General features: G+C 40.9%; 2 protein-coding genes across 2 annotated transcripts in view; both read left to right on the top strand.

Moving 5' to 3' along the window:
• Positions 1–1924: 1924 nt before the first annotated feature.
• Positions 1925–10570, top strand: LOC308367023 (neuronal acetylcholine receptor subunit alpha-9-II; the record flags this gene model as incomplete). The annotated part of the gene is made up of 5 exons (XM_080840845.1): positions 1925–2020; positions 3092–3246; positions 8155–8335; positions 8731–9082; positions 9792–10570. The coding sequence occupies 5 exons, from the start codon at positions 1925–1927 to the stop codon at positions 10568–10570; spliced, it is 1563 nt and encodes a 520-aa protein (XP_080696971.1).
• Positions 10571–15513: 4943 nt separating this feature from the next.
• The window catches only part of LOC308367025 (putative methyltransferase NSUN7), a gene marked incomplete at both ends in the record, with an annotated part of 31148 nt that continues 28991 nt past the window's right edge, over positions 15514–17670 (top strand). The window contains one exon of the mRNA XM_080840847.1: positions 15514–15865. Within this exon, the coding sequence (XP_080696973.1) occupies positions 15514–15865 (352 nt within the window). The remainder of the gene's footprint in view (positions 15866–17670) is intronic.

Here is a 17670-nt window from a genome sequence, read left to right on the forward strand (position 1 = left end):
TGCAGTGTTCGATGAGGCGATGTGGTTCAAGGGCGTCTAGTTTCCTTCGGTGATATGTGATAGCCCGGGCTCCTGTTTCTGTGTCTGCACCCAGCTTGGCTGACCAAATGCCAAGCGTTCAAAACGGCCGATTTGAGCACGCGGACACAGGCAAAAGGAAACCGCTCCTCGGGACTTAAGAGGGAGTTGAGTTTAATTGGGGTTGAATGCGCAGCATGTAGTTCAGCTGGTATTAAGGGAATCTGCAAACAGCTCCGTAGGATTTAAAATTCTGAGTGAAGTGTGGTTTTCTTAAAAACAAGTAATGCGGAGGATAGTTTTGAACATTTATTGTGCCATTGTGATGATGGAAGGTAAGTCAACATAAGATACATAGCCTGTGAGTCCCCCAGTCCTCTTGGTCACAGTTGGCCTTCTTTGTTTGCGTGCTAATTACAGTGCATGAAATGCCCTGTATTGTTATTCCTAGGCATTTTCTTCTTCTTCTTCTTCTTCTTCTTCTTCTTCTTCTTCTTCTTCTTCTTCTTCTTCTTCTTCTTCTTCTTCTTCTTCTTCTTCTTCTTCTTCTTCTTCTTCTTCTTCTTCTTCTTCTTCTTCTTCTTCTTCTTCTTCTTCTTCTTCTTCTTCTTACCTTTTTCTGCGATTAATTCAGCCCGAACCGTTTCACGTAGAAACTTCATTCAAACTTTGTCGCGTAGGTCTTGTAAAGGACCCTTTGCTATGTATTTTTCACTTTTCTAAACTTTATACTTTTTAAGATATTAAATAAAAACGAATCTAAATTTTCCCATTGACTTACATTGGGCCATTATGACATCATAATAGGGTCTTTAAACTGGCTTGCACCTGTGCTCCACTGACACCTGCGCCAAATCCAAGGAACCTTTTCTCTGTCCCTCTCAATTTAACTGTAACTAGGAACATTAAGACACCTTCCATTCTCTACTTTTTTCTCTCTCCATCTCTCCATCTTTCTCTATATCCCTCTCAGTCTACTTTCTCTCACACTCAATCTCTCTTCTTCACTCCATTTTTATCTCCTTTTTTCAATATTTTCACTCTCTTTTTCTCTTTCACTCTTGTTCACTCTTCTTTCCTTCTTCCACTCTTCTTTCCTTCTTTCACTTTTCTTTCCTTTCTTCACTCTCCTTTCTTCTTTCCTTCTTTCACTCTTCTTTCTTTTCTTCTTCCACTCTTCTTTCCTTTCCTCACTTTTCTTTCTTTTCTTCTTTCCTTCTTTCACTCTTCTTTCCTTCTTCCTCTCTTCTCTCCTTTCTTCACTCTTCTTTCCTTCTTCCACTCTTCTTTCCTTTCTTCTTTCCTTCTTTCACTCTTCTTTCTTTTCTTCTTCCTTTCCTAACTTTTGCATTTCATGCACTGGTATTTCCTTCAGGAAATGCATTTTCTAGTTTATGAATCATGTAGTGTTTGAAAACGAATATAAAAGAAATTAGACATAATGTTTTAAAATCTGCCCTTGGCCCTGTTTGGTGTATGGGCTATACGTGAAGCTTTTGTATCCAGTGGGACAGGATTGAAATGTTGGCAAGATGTGATGTAGTATGTGAAATTATGTTGGTGTGATGTAAAACGTTTTATAAGAAGATGCATTATAATTACACTGAAAAAATTGGCTACATGATAAACATACCTATTGAATCAATTGTATGTGCCTACAACTGAAATTTGATCCTTAAGTGGGGCACTACCTCTTGTGTTGGCCTATCCCCGGAACAAGGCTGACATATATGACAAAGCCTGGTTTATTGTCAAGTTCATGTAGTACTTATGGGCTATTATCGTACTGTAAACCCCTTTCATTTTTAATCAGGCTTTCTGAAAATAAATATTTCTGACGCTTTCCTCACACACAGTGGCAAGTTCTGCAAAGGGCTGGTACGCCCAGAAGCTGATGAGTGACTTGATGGAGAACTACTCCAATGCTCTGCGCCCGGTGGAAGACACTGACAAGGCATTAAACGTTACCTTGCAGATTACCTTGTCCCAAATCAAAGACATGGTGAGTCAATGCAATCCAGCATGCTCATGGTTAATTTTTGTTTTATTTTTTTGTCAATTTGTTTGTTTGTTTACTTTTCGGTTTCTGTTCTTCTGTATCTGTGTGATAAGACTAGAAAAAATAAAGTGTAAAAAAAAACAGACATGGTAAGTCTACTAGAATCACCACCATCACAGTGTTATAGAAATCCGCTCAGTCCCTCACTCTTTGACATGGTGATTGAAATTAGATCACAGACTGTCATAGGGCACTGTTGACAAAGCACTGCTCTTTCTATTTCTTATGTGAAGTAGTATTTATTGTTACACTGGGTCTCTATTGCTCGTAGCTTGACTCTTCTCTCCCTTGTACGTCGCTTTGGTCCAAAGCATCTGCTAAATGACTAAATGTAAATATAATAACGATCTCTGCTCTCTTAAACTCTCCTCCTTCAGGTCAGTCCATCATTGTTCCATCTCACTCTCCTCTTCACTCTTCTCTCCCCCTTCATCTTTCTAGGCCTTCTGATTTTCTGATTTAATTATGTCATGCTGTCACACAGACACCCTCATTAGGTATGTGTTTGGGCATACTTAGGTAGCGTCTATGTGTGTGTGTTTTGTATGTGTCCTGTTACTAAGGATGGCAGAGGGGGAGGGGGGTGTGTGTTGTTGACTGTCCCTCTCTGCTTGACCTTGCTAAGCTTTGTGCCTCTGACAGTGATATGCTCCCCCTCCTCCCCTAGTCTGTCTGTCCATCTAATATGAACAACCTGGTCTGAGTTTCACTCTTGTCTGTCTGACCTCGTACTGAGACTTCGATTACGTAAAAGATAAAGATTAACTTTCTGTGTGTGTGGCCTTTTGACACCAGGGAAGCAGGCCACTTGATACACTTGTACAGTATCTATTAGACTTTGAGATAACAGAAGATAGTCACGCCTGCAACGATTCCCACAAACCTATATAGTGTTCGTTACAGAATGTAGTTCTCACTGGTATTCTGTTCTTGGTCTTTCTCCCCTCTCTCTCTCTCTCTCTCTCTCTCTCTCTTTCTCCCTCCCTCCCTTCCCCTTTCCCTCTTTTTGTGTAGGATGAAAGGAACCAGGTGCTGATAGCGTACTTGTGGATCAGACAGACGTGGCATGATGCATACCTGAAGTGGGACAAAGAGAAGTATGATGGTCTGGAGGTCATCCGCATTCCTAGCAATATGGTGTGGAGGCCCGACATCGTCCTCTATAACAAGTACGCCCGTACGTTCAGATGTAGTGAATTTCTCTCACTTCCAGTCTTTTGCTCTCTCTGTGTCTCTGTCTCTCTCTATCTCACACTCTCAATCACACACACGCATACTTTTCAAATAACTTGTTTGAATAAACAAATGCAATATATATATTTAATACGTCTGAATTATATGTTTTACCGCTCCAAGTATTTTAACTTTTCAATGATGCGTAACAAACAGTAATAAGCCATTTTATTACTATCGAGATTCTATAAATACAAGAATGTATTGGCTTTAAATATACCCCCTCACGCACATCACACCATATTACACTATCTCTTCCTCCTACATAAGAAATGACAGCCTTTCTCTCCTACCTTTATTTAAAACATGTTAAAATGAGGTTTCTCTTCTGAAGTCAATAGAAACATCAGGGCCTCGTTTCCCGATAACGATGTATCTTAACGTTCTACGTGGATTTTCGCGACATCGTTGACGGCCAAACTCTTTCTACTTACGAGGGTTTCCCAACCATCAACTTAAAGTCAGGTGCACGAGCGCAACGTTCACGAGTTCTTAAGAAGCTCTTAGGAGCTGTTTACGTCAGGTTAACCTGTTTACGTTAATTGCTGTGAAATTAGCTAGCCTATGCGTGCATCGAACATGCAATGTGCACTAAATTCGGGGCGGGGATAGTAACGCCATCTCCAGCAGAGAAGCCTATTTAAACTGTGTTCCCATTGTAAGGACATTTATTACGATCTGTCTGAGAGTGGGCTGTCAAAGCTAGCATCATCGAAGTCATACAGTACAGTAGGCTACATACATTCAATAAAATTAACCTACATTTGAGTCCAACTGCATGACCATTCTTGCCCTACACTTACCCTTACAATAAAGAAGTGATCCTATTTCAACCATAACTTCATTTTAAATAATGTCTTTCTTTATGACATTTAGTTTATAGTTTAGACAGCAACGTTGACATCTACAGTATATTCAACTGCATCCACTACATAATCTCAAACTTTATTTGTTGGTAACTCTCCAAAAAGGCTACCATTAACACATTTCTTAATGAAAAGGAAACATGCATCACAATAATACGTCAGTGTAACCTGTACCTATGTGGAGTGCAAATATGTCTTGCCATTACACTACCCAACAGCCCTACGTCTGCTAACACTACAGAATGCATAATTCCTACTGGCACTGCACTTGTTTTGTATAGCCTAATCTTTATTTTCAAATACTCAATATTCTTTATTTCTATTTTGATGGGAATAGGCAGGTGAAACAATGACATTCTCATGATGTGCTATACACAGAAACATCGTTTGGATTTCTTCTACAATAGGCCGAACGACACCCCTGGATAAGGTGTCGAGGGGTTTGAAGCGTACGTCATGCGTGACTGTATGAGCTATGAAACTAGCGATTTAAAAAAAGTTTCAATGAAGAACATTGCAAATATATATGTATACAACCATCTAGCTAGAAGCTACCATATAAGCCAATGGAGTGGTGGCATAAGCGCTAAATGTGCCATCAAACTACTGTTTGAAAGCTTCAGTCAAGACCTAAATACTCTGCATTGGTCGCGTAGCACATTTCCGATCAAACCGAGTCATTATAAACATATAAAAAGTTGTGTAGATAGCTTTATTCATGTAAAATATTCCTCGCTTCAAGTAGCCATGTTTTTTTTTTTTAATTCCCGTTTCTTCCGAACGACGGTCGAACGACGCCCCTGGTGGATTAAATCGCTAAGTGTGAAGTTACTACTGGTCCTGACCACACGTAGAATTCCTCTCAATGAAAGATACACTTAAGCTAAGTGTGGCGTTGGGAAACCCGTCTGCAACGTAGGAATCCTCTTACGAGCGATTTCAAGTGCTTTTTAAAAAGCACTTCGTTCGGAAGAAAGGGGAATTTAAAAAAAAAAACATGGCTACTTGAAGCGAGGAATATTTTACATTAATAAAGCTATCTACACAACTTTTTATATGTTTATAATGACTCGGTTTGATCTGAAATGTGCTACGCGACCAATGCAGAGTATGTCGGTCTTATCTGAAGCTTTCAAACAGTAGTTTTATGGCACAATTAGCGCTTATGCCACCACTCCATTGGCTTATATGGTAGCTTTATAGCTAGATGGTTGTACACATATTTGCAACTATGTTCTTCATTGAAACTTTTTTTAAATCGCTAGTTTCATAGCTCATACAGTCACGCATGACGTACGCTTCAACCCCCTCGACACCTTATCCAGGGGTGTCATTCGGCCTATAGTAGAAGAAATCCAAACGATGTTTCTGTGTATAGCACATCATGAGAATGTCATTGTTTCACCTGCCTATTCCCATCAAAATAGAAATAAAGAATATTGAGTATTTGAAAATAAAGATTAGGCTATACAAAACTAGTGCAGTGCCCGTAGGAATTATGCATTCTGTAGTGTTAGCAGACGTAGGGCTGTTGGGTAGTGTAATGGCAAGGCATATTTGCACTCCACATAGGTACAGGTTACACTGAAGTATTATTGTGATGCATGTTTCCTTTTCATTAAGAAATGTGTTAATGGTAGCCTTTTTGGAGAGTTACCAACAAATAAAGTTTGAGATTATGTAGTGGATGCAGTTGAATATACTGTAGATGTCAACGTTGCTGTCTAAACTATAAACTAAATGTCATAAAGAAAGACATTATTTAAAATGAAGTTATGGTTGAAATAGGATCACTTTTTTATTGTAAGGGTAAGTGTAGGGTAAGAATGGTCATGCAGTTGGACTCAAATGTAGGTTAATTTTATTGAATGTATGTAGCCTACTGTACTGTATGACTTCGATGATGCTAGCTTTGACAGCCCACTCTCAGACAGATCGTAATAAATGTCCTTACAATGGGAACACAGTTTAAATAGGCTACTCTGCTGGAGATGGCGTTACTATCCCCGCCCCGAATTCAGTACACATTGCACGTTCGATGCACGCATAGGCTAGCTAATTTCACAGCAATTAACGTAAACAGGTTAACCTGACGTAAACAGCTCCTAAGAGCTACTTAAGAACTCGTGCACGTTGCGCTCGTGCACCTGACTTTAAGTTGATGGTTGGGAAACGGACTTAAATAGAAAGTGTTACTTAGTGTACGATGTCGCGAAAATCCACGTAGGCCGTTAAGATACGTCGTTATCGGGAAACGAGGCCCAGTGCATTACAAATAAAAAGACAGTAGACATGGCTTGAAAAGATATGTGTGTTTACCAAAACAGCTGACCTGTTTGCAGTCATCACCTTCATCATCCTTATTGTCATTTTTGTTTACTTAGCTACTCTGTTTAAGTAGACTAGCCAGCTCTGCTGTCTGAGCGGTCACACACACACAGTGGTGGAAGAAGTACTGAAGTTTAGTACTTAAGTACAAGTACAAGTACCCAGGAAAATGAAAGTCAAAGTAAAAGTAAAAGTACTACATCAACAATCCTACTTAAGTAAAAAGTACTCACTTTTAAATGTATTTTAAAAGTAAAAGTACTCACGAAATGGGTTGTCTCTCAATGTCTAGGCTGTGCCATTTTGATAAAGAAATAGCGACTGGTAATAAATGCCTCTACAGATGTCACTTCTAGTTATAATTATAAGCAACACAATTTGCTAATTGGAAAGGTTGGTGTACTTATTGGGCCTTTTGTCTGTAATACTGTTCACACTCTATTTTACAATTCTGCGGATGACAAGTTATCTACCAGGGAATATTTGCAAAATGAATACCATTAAGCCAAACCAGTAAAGACACAATTGTATATCTTTTAAGCTTTTATTTAATTGTAAAAGTGTAAAAAATGGAAATATGAAACATGACAAACAAATGGAGTATGTAAACTGGTCAATGCAGAGTTGTATGCTCTATTGATTGCAGAAAAGAAAAAAATAACAGATTGAGTAACCCAAGAATAGGCATTACATTTGCATGCCAGGCAATAACCAGTCAATAAAAAAGGCAAATCTTCACGTTAGCTTGACATTGCTAAACTACCAGCTTTATCTTACCACTACGTTAAATAAATAATCAAGGTACAATCGTGTTATTTTGATGCTATTGCTGTATGTCAACATGTATTTTGCTAGATAACAGAATAAAATCATGTCAGTAACCGCATACGATATGCAAAAGTCATAGACATTAACTTAGCATAGCAAGAACTCCGCATATCTCGACCTGTTTCTTCACATTTGAAGGCGATTTTTTTTTCCTTTTTTGAGGTAGACAGGAAACGCACTGAAACCTCCACGAGTTATTCTTGGGGCATCTGAACTTGAACATGTCCTCAGATGAGGCTGACTCTGAATCCATGCTGAAAAGTTGTTTGTTAGTCAGGCTGTTTGTCGAATGTTTAAGCAAAACAGGCAAGGCTACCGTAGTGCACACTCTGCTGTCATTGGAGCTGATATAGCCACCTGATTGGTTGAAACGTCCTAAAGCAACGCAATCCATATTTTTGTGTAGGCAACATTTTGGCGAAACTGTGTTCATAAAATGTAACGAATAACGACACATATTGTAGAAATGTAGCGGGGTAAAAGTATAGATAATAGCTGCAAAATGTAACGAAGTAAAAGTAAAAAGTATGCACTATTATTTTTACTTAAGTAAAGTACAGATACGTAAAAATGTAACACACACACACACACACACACACACACACACACACACACACACACACACACACACACACACACACACACACACACACACACACACACACACACACACACACACACACACGCACACTCATACATGCATAAATATCTTTGCTCTGGCTTTAACAGATAAGCTGGCCCCCAGCCTGGAACAGAATGGAATCTATGCTGGACATCACTCCCACAGGCTTTCACTTACCCTCTGGTTCTGTTTGTCTCCAGGGCAGATGATGGGGACTCTGGGCCTGTGGACACCAACGTGGAGCTGAGATACAATGGGCAGATCATCTGGGATCAACCGGCCATCACTAAGAGCTCCTGTGTAGTGGACGTCGCTTACTTTCCCTTTGACCACCAGCAATGCAAACTGACCTTTGGGTCATGGACTTACAATGGAAACCAAGTGATGACACAGACTCTCACACATCTCTATACAAATGTATACATTAACTGAAGTTTATATTTTTAGGTCAGATAAACAGACAAAAAACAGACAAAAAACTTTATTTTCTCAAATAAAACAAATATTTGCAGTTTCAAAGTTCTATTTAATGGATCACACCATATTACCCAGCATATCACAATCCAAAAAACTGAAAGGAAATTACATCAAAATGTTATGATAATATTGTGTTGTGAAATAACTAGTGTTTACAGTCCCTACTGTGTGGAGTTGAATCAGTTAAAATGGTCAAACACAAATATTGCACATGCAACTCAAATAATTGCTTTTAAATTTCCTGTGAATGGAAATTATTACACCACAATCATTCCAACCACATTTCCAACTCGTTGTAGGTAGACATCACCATGCCGATGGACAGTGCCGACCTGTCGGACTTAGTGGAGAACGTGGAGTGGGAATGCCATGGCATGCCGGCCAAGAAGAACGTGATCATGTACGGCTGCTGCGCGGACCCGTACCCGGACATCACCTACACGGTGCTTCTGCAGCGCCGCTCCGCCTTCTACATCTTCAACCTGCTGCTGCCCTGCTTCCTCATCTCCTTCCTGGCCCCGCTCAGCTTCTACCTCCCCGCAGACTCCGGAGAGAAGGTCTCGCTGGGGGTGACTGTGCTGCTGGCGCTCACAGTCTTCCAGCTCATGGTGGCTGAGAGCATGCCACCATCTGAGAGCGTGCCGCTCATTGGTAGGTGGCGTGTTTAGCGTGTGTCTGTCCGTATTTGATCATTAATATCCAAACACATTAACATGCATGTACACAAGTGTACAGTTTTGGAGTATAACTGCATTCAGCCTTTTTTTTACATTTCCCTGTGCAACTGTTTATTACATGTGTTTTCCAACAATAGGCCTACTGTGGTGAGCATACCAGGAAGAATGCGCAGCGAGACAAATCTCAGTTTGAATGCATCTCCTATGCCCCATATCCCGCACGATCTCAGGAGTGCCACTGTATTGGCTACCTGAAAACACAAACACACACATACACATGGCAAATGGAAGGCAGATCTTACTTTGACATAACACATAGCCTACACACGGTACACAGATACGTGAACTAACACAGGGATCAACACAGTGGCATTGCAGAATAACAATTAACTAGACATATAGGCTCATCGTTTCACACACGGACACCGAACACAAAAGGAATGCTCCAAACACATAATTTGCAGTTTAGAACTCTAAAAGTTCCACCACTGTTATTCTGCTGCAGATCAATTAACATTTAGGCTTCACAGAAGCTTCACTACAACATAGCAATTCAGAATTAGTTAACAACCAGCAGTGATTTGAGTGATTCTGTCTCTGATCTGACAGGAATCGAGTGATGTCTTTGGGCAGGCATAAGGACAATTTCCTGCACCTCTCTTAGTTATGGTTTCTTTCAACAGGGAAGTACTACATTGCAACAATGGCTATGATAACCGCATCCACTGCTCTGACCATCTTCATCATGAACATCCACTTCTGTGGAGCTGAAGCCAGGCCTGTTCCTCAGTGGGCCAAAACCCTCATGATAGACTACATGTCAAAGATCTGTTTTGTGTATGAAGTAGGGGAGAACTGCACCTCCCCTCAAGACCAGACCCAGGAGGACCACCACCAGACCCAAATCCGCTACCACAACCGGCTGCACAAGAACCAGAAAAACCACCAGCAGCACAAAACCCGGAACAACCAGTCCTGCCCTCGGTCCAACAGCACACTGAAGGGATCCACAGGTCGAGCAAACCAAAAGGATGGAGGAGGCTACCCAAAGTCCTGCTCTCAACCTCTTCCCAACATCCCTGAGGAGCACAAAGAGCTCTCCAGCCCTAACCCCCAGGTTTCACAGAGGTATGAGGGTTTTGAGTCAAAGAGTTACCTGACGGAAGCTCCCCCACCCTGCTGTCCTGAAGACGACAAGCATCCCACCTTCATGACCATCCACTCCTGTCGATTCTGCTGTCATCACAACAATGGAGACGGGGGGCTACTTCCAGAGGACAACTCGAAGCTGGTGCGCAACGTTGAATACATTGCCAACTGTTTCCGTGAACAGCGGGCCACCACTATCAAGGTCGCTGAGTGGAAGAAGGTTGCTAAAGTGATGGACAGGTTTTTCATGTGGATATTCTTTGCCATGGTCTTCCTCATGAGTATTATTATCATGGGGAAAACTCCCCAATGAGCAGTCGATCGTTTCACTCAAGGAAAACCACTGAATTTGTAGTATTCATGAAAGCTTATTTTGTACAACCAAAGCCCCTCACAGCATCTAACCTCATGCTCATGTACTTGGTAAGTATACCTTCCTCTTGACCTCTGACACTTGCACCCACTTTGCAGAAGTAAAAGTATTTGCTTTCTATGCTTAGAAACTAAAGTGGTGCAATGAAGTCCTTTAGACTGTCCAACCTTTAAAGGTTTAGTTTATCTTTTTTTAATTGATGTGTATATTATTTGCTATTATCTATTGCCTGAATGTTCTATTGAAATGGTTATATTGCCTTAATCATATGATTTATGTTTTGATTGTTTACCTTGAGTGTGTCTTATAGTACAAATTATAATATTAACACACTAAAGATTGTATCATTATAGGCAAATGTGGTATATGTACAGAACGTTTGTATATTACAGAAAATTATATTTTTTTCACTCAGTTGCCCTGACAATAAAATATATTTGGGACATTCTGCTGTGTTCAAGGGCAAGCGCGCACACGCACACGCACACGCACACGCACACGCACACGCACACGCACACGCACCCACACACAGACACAAACACATACACAAACAACCACACACACACACGTTCTTGTTCCCCCGTTGCACACTCTAACATTGTTATTGAGCTTTGTGCAGGTAGACTGATCTCCAGCCATCTAGTCAGTGTTAATGGCATGGAAAAGGGAAGCTGTAAAATATGACTTGTGGACTGATGGCCTTATCTCATTTCTCTGTCTGAAATCAGACACCAACTCTAAATTACAAAGAACTCTACCTGTCTTCCGAGCAAGGAATTATTTTTCTTTCAAAATAATTAGCTGAATTGTTAATGATTGGTGATGACTTTGTTCCGGCTGGGCCAATGGAAGATGTAAGGTAATATGCAGGAACATCAATTATGCATTTCAGAGCCCCTCTGTGTCCCGGCTCAATCAAGGTGATGTATGCCACCCTTGTGTGGCCTAGTGGAAATGCAGTTCAATGGAAGTACAGTTCACTATGTTCCCTTTCCTGGTTTTTATGTTGTAGTGCATGCAACCAAGAATGTAATTGATAGGTTATTTTACAGGGGCTGTGTTAGAATAATATCAAAAGGTTCATTTGCTATTATTTTTCAGTTTATGAATGAGACATTCTGAAAAGAAAAGGGCCCTGTTCAATTATGAATGTAGTTTTTATTTCTCTCTCTCCCTTTGTTTTGGTTTTGACACAGCCTCCCTGTGACACAGTGTGGTACTGCCAAGGACACAGAAATAGGTCCTAATGGCCCCAGTTTTCTAAATAGGCAGTGCCCTCAGGTGTTTACTAATAGGGACATCACAGAACTGGACATGATCTACAACCTCATTAAAATCTGATTGTATTCAACTGATTACTTACGTTTACTGAAACCCACACCCATGCACGTTGACATGAAGAGGCTGCGTAAACAGAAGAACAAAAGATTATATCATCCAGAGAAAACATTTTTCAGAGATCATACAAATATCACATTCTTCTTATCCTGAAGACTGTTCTTCATCACTGTGAAGCCCATCATTAGTGTAACTTCCATTAACAGTAATCTGGGTACAACTTAACATAACAGAAAAGAAACTGCGTCACCAACTTTGGTACAGCAGAGGGCAGCAACCACCCATGGCTCCACATCAGTGAACCTGCCTTAACTTCCCCAATGATTTGGGAGACCCACACTAGCTTCACATTCAACTTAATTTAAGTTTAATACAGTGATGACATCTTATTATTATTGGTTAAAGTAGGTAATGCAGAATTCATGTATAGGAGGCACTACGCCCCTGCTGAGGTAGGTACAAGACCTCATATGTGGACTCTGAAAAAGATCCGACCCTGATCTGGTTCAGATTCACACCAGTTGAGGGTTAGATGCATTCCAGAGTATGCTGCTATTTGTGGTCCCCAGCAGGTGAGTCATCCGGATAGAGAGATATTGAATGCCCTCTGCAGTGACAAGATGGTTTGGGTGCCGCTGTAAAGTGCGGCCGTGTATGAAATTGAGTGGCTTCACGAGCGACCCTAAGTCAACACGATAGAAATTGTTGGACCACTTATTTACTTTATCTAAGCACCATCTCTTCTCTGTCACATCCTGGGAGAACCTGTCATTTTGATGTGACCAGGGGTCAAAATCCTGCACAGTATAAGACGGGGCACCTATAATCATCTTCCTAGAGGGATTGTCACATCAGGGATGTTTTTGTCTAAATGTATGGATGTGTGGTTTGTATAAGCAAAGCAGAGAAATGTGTGAGCTGTAAGTTTTTAAGGGTTAATATCACTAGCTGTCATGCAGGTAGGCTACCCCATCAGTATGGAAATTAGTGGGGAGTCCTGTGTGGGCTGTAATCAGTTACAGTGGCAGGTGGCGGCTGAGTAATCATTTGCACTGACTGTCGCAGAGGATGGGGAAAAGAAGTGGTGAAATTACCCCAAGCCTTTCATTTTTGTATTGTTTAGATGGAAATATTCCCACTTGACTCTTTGGTAAAAGCATGAAGTGAAATACCATGTAGAAAGCACCTGCTGAAAACACATGTACAGTCTGAGCAGGTGCATTTGTGAGGAGAATAACTAGGCTACAGTGTTACAGAAGCTCTATTTGTCAGTCAAGTTCAGCCATAAACTTGATTTATAATTCTCATAATGAGGGGTTAATGATCATGAAGTTATATGGGTCAATACTCACTTTGGGGTAATGAAATTAGAAAATGACTAAAAATAGATGTAAAGGTTTGTAGCCTATTGCTTAGCCTATAGTTTGCTGTAGGCCTAACTTCCACGTCTTATGTCTTTCCTTTGTAATCTCGTAATGTGTAGGTTTTTATGTTAGGCTATGTTATTAGTCCAATATTTGTGTGAGTTCACATTATCTCATATATCATAATGCCGGTCCCATAAATTAGTCACTTCCCTGCATGACCTGATCCACAGCTTTTCTTTAATGTTTAGTCTTAAAACTAAAATGTGAAGATCATTTGGAGGACATAAGCACAGTAGCCTCGTTGAATGTCACTGTAGCCTACTTAGTACATCCTACTCAGTTAGTACACAATAGTTGGTCTAGTGTGTAGCGCAGAATCGTGCAGACCCACTCGCAGAGAGACACATCAAAATGTTATCCCCGCGTTCAAGAGCGCTTACCAAAAAAAAAAGGAAGTTAGGCTACGCATGTCCTGGGCCATTTAGTCAATAATTGGTTGATCCCCCCCCCCCCCCACATAAACACGGCCTTATAAGGCCTAGATAAACATGTCTAACAGAATTCATGACAGAGGTACCAACCTATTTGCATATAGTTACCATGGTGACCGAGCCTTCGATCCAATGTAATGGATGTTATGATTAGCAAACTTGCTGGTTAGGTACTTCAGCAGAAGTATTTGCAAGATTATAACGTTACCAGACACTGTAATTTATACTGTCTGACATTATACGATACACGTGATTTTTTTTCACGGTCTTTGGCTGTGAAGTGATTCTTCACATTGCCCGCCCAAGGTAAGCGTGGGGTTGCTGTGCCTTAAAATGAGAAGTTAGCTGGACACGCAAACGTCGATAATAGATATAAAGTCAACGTTAAGGCAGACAAGTTAGCACATATTTTAAAGTGAAGATGAAGAGTATTTTCGATAGGCAAAATTCTTACCGAATGTTAAACTTGACAATCTGGGCTACGACTAATGGAAATTGAGCAAAGAAGCTGTTAACGTTACCGATTCATCTGCAGGAGTTTGCAGTGAAGACACCTTACATTTGTGACAAGTTGGGTAAGTTCAACAAAACACAATTCCAACTTTTATTTTCTCTCAGTAATGACACATTAAATACTGTATTTGATTGAATTATATCCAGGTCACTTGTGAATTAACCACTTGATAAAATAAATGCCACTAGGATAAATTACATTATTAGATAGCTATCGTCAACTGATAACGTTACCTGTAAACTAGGTTAAATAAACTTAGTTAATAAAGAGTTAAGTAAGACTTAATGCTACCATATCCTATCAGGTAACTAACAACAGGTTATCCTAACGTTATCTTATCATATGGTAATTGTTTCATGTTTTGAAATCTTAACCGTGACAAAATGGAGGTAAATGCCAGGAGACTACTTCTAACGTGAAAGATTTAGCTATGTGATGTATGGTCACATCACGTGTAATGCTATCCTATGGCTACAGAAAGGCATCACATATTTGGGTATTGTTATTGTATTTGTCTCAACATCAATTTTAACGAAAGCATAACTTGTATTGCTCATTGTTGTTATTCTGTGCTATCTCTCCTAGTGTCTTCTGATTCAAGGGAAGTTCAAGTAGCGACCATAATAGTTGTCTTAAAATTGTCAATGGGTGATTTTTGGCAGCGCAATGCCAGGGAATGTGAACCTTGGCAATCGGGTGCACAGTTCTCATGATGTTTGACTGGCGTCATTAGCTTTTGTTTGCATGGTGTGTGATGTAGAATGTGTAACTGTATGTTTAGACTGTAGTGACGGTATGGTGATTACTATGCAAAGGAAAACAATAGACCTACATTTTCATTTGGGAAAGCAATAACTACAGTGCCATCCATACACGCACTGAAGGAGTGTATCTAATGCTAAATAATAAGGTTTCTATGTGTTGTTTTTCCAAAAACGGTTTCAAATATGCTGGGTGACATGATTTGATCTTTTCTCAGCAAAGGACTTATTGGCTTCTGTCCCACCATAAGTCGCGAGCATTCATCCATTAAACCAAGTTATCCGTGAAGTTAACTTTGTGGGTGTGTGTTGTCATTTATTCTCTGTAACGTCTGACTTTGCTTTTTTTCTGGTAGTGCTTGGACACAAAGAAAAAGGTGTCTGTCATTAGGGGCTGGTTGAAGTTGGAAAGATGGTGAAACAAGACGCCCCTCGCCGCACCCTATCCAGGAGCTCCAAGAGGACCACCCAGATCTCCAGCCTGAAAGACCTGACTCTGTTGGACAGGGCCAAGTCAGACTCCAAAGCAGACAGCACCTCAGGCAACCCCCAGGTGTTTCACCTGGGCGGAGAGAACAGCCAGAGGGGTTTTCCTGACAAGGTGTACCTCCTCGCCGCTTCCATCTTTCAGAACTCCCACATAAAGAAGCCGGCAGCCCACCGCCTCATCAGCTTTGGCACGAAGACCAGCGGTCCTATGCCCGAGACCAGAGACGATGTGACACAGCGCTGTGCCTATGAGCTTGCCTTCAATGCACTGAAATGTAAGCCAAAACTGTTTGTGTCTGTGTGTGTGTCTGTGTGTGTGTTTGCATGTTTTGACTCTTCCATTATAGTCACAGAAATTAAGTACCAAAAAATTCCTCTATTCCTTCCTCTATGAATTCAAATGATCGATTTAGAGGGAAAACAAATAACATGGATGACTATCCGTGAAAATAAATGAGAATAGATGGCTCTTGGGAACTGAATGTGGAGATTGAATTGAAGAAGACTGGAAAAACAAAAAGGCAAATGGGGAATGTCTGGGGAAAGGGCCAGCTGTGGTGCCACAAATCAGCTGAGCCCTTAATCGCTTATCTGAGGGGGCCAGAAATGGCTTGGGCGCTCAGATTCACAGGAGTGTGGTCGCCCAGGCGATAAGAGGTTATTAGATGATGTCAGCAGGAGGCAGTGGTGGAGAGGGACTGCTGGGTGGGGATGGGTGGAAGTTTATGTGTGTGTGTGTGTGTGTGTGTGTGTGTGTGTAGGATTGGGGTTTGATTGATTTCTTTCTCCCTATGTGAGGGGCACATGTACTGTAGGACAAGCGAGGACAGCAAGTGAGTTTGCACTATCTATCAGTGTCACTGTGCTGGATTAACAATAAGCCTACGTCTCCCATGACACTTTACTGACACTCTCGGAATTCTCTGTGCTGTCTCCTCTCAACCTACTCAACCTATTGAAAATCCAAGGCGTGAGTTGTTCTGAAGAAAATAATTTTTTCATGTAACTCATGTAAGTCACAGAGAGAGATGCTCTCCCTGGTACAAATCCACTTCAGCCGAGCAAATTGCGAGTCTAGTGAAAGTCTAATTGCATAGATTAGTATTGTGAAATGAATTAACAACAATGAATCGCCTGCAATTGATCCTGGCCTGATTTTTCTGATGGTGGGCTGTGGTGTGTGTGTGCTGAGTGTGGATGACATGACACACCTGGGAAGGAGATTCTTAATCTCCCTGTATCTGCAAACGGCCAGTCCATGGGCTGGATCAATATGTCTGACACACACAAGCATACCACACACACACACACACACACACACACACACACACACACACACACACACACACACACACACACACACACACACACACACACACACACACACACACTTTAGTCTAATACCCTGCAGGCGGATGACAATGATCCAAAATCGAAGTTAGGTAGATTGTTCAATAAAACAAAACAAAAAAAAAACGCTTATGTGGCAAAAACAAGGCTGGGTGAAAATGGTAAAGAGCCTTTATATGGATTATCTGATTACGGTATTTCTCTTATTTGGCCAGTACTCCAGGAGCACAAACACACGTGTAGGTTTTCGGGGTGATGCAAGTGCTGATGTGCACACGTCCTTAACCCCAAATGAGAAACCAGAAATCTCCCACCAGAAATCTTTGAATATCCCTGTTGTTTTCTCTAGTTAACAAGCTTTTGCTCTCTCTCTCTATCTTTCTCTCTCTCTCTCTCTCTCTGTTACATTCCCACTTACTTCATTTTTTTCTAGTGCACTGTGTTTTTTCCCTATTCATCTACCTTGTTTTAGTTTTTTGCAGTTTTCACTGTTTCTACTTTTCCTTTCCCCTTTTCACCTCTCTCTCTCTCTCCCCTTTTATCTTTGTCGGTTTTTGCCAGTTGTAGGTACATTTGGAACTGCATATATACATTTGTTAATTTTGTGTTTTAACTGAACTTTCACTGTGAAATGACTCCTGCACCGAACTCTAGTCTACGTACTAACATAACTAGGCAGACATCTAGCTAGCATAGTATAATCATATACGTGGCTAAGCATCAGACTGCT

This window comes from Sprattus sprattus (genome assembly GCF_963457725.1).
Source record: "Sprattus sprattus genome assembly, chromosome: 6".
In the NCBI taxonomy this organism is placed as follows: domain Eukaryota; kingdom Metazoa; phylum Chordata; class Actinopteri; order Clupeiformes; family Clupeidae; genus Sprattus; species Sprattus sprattus.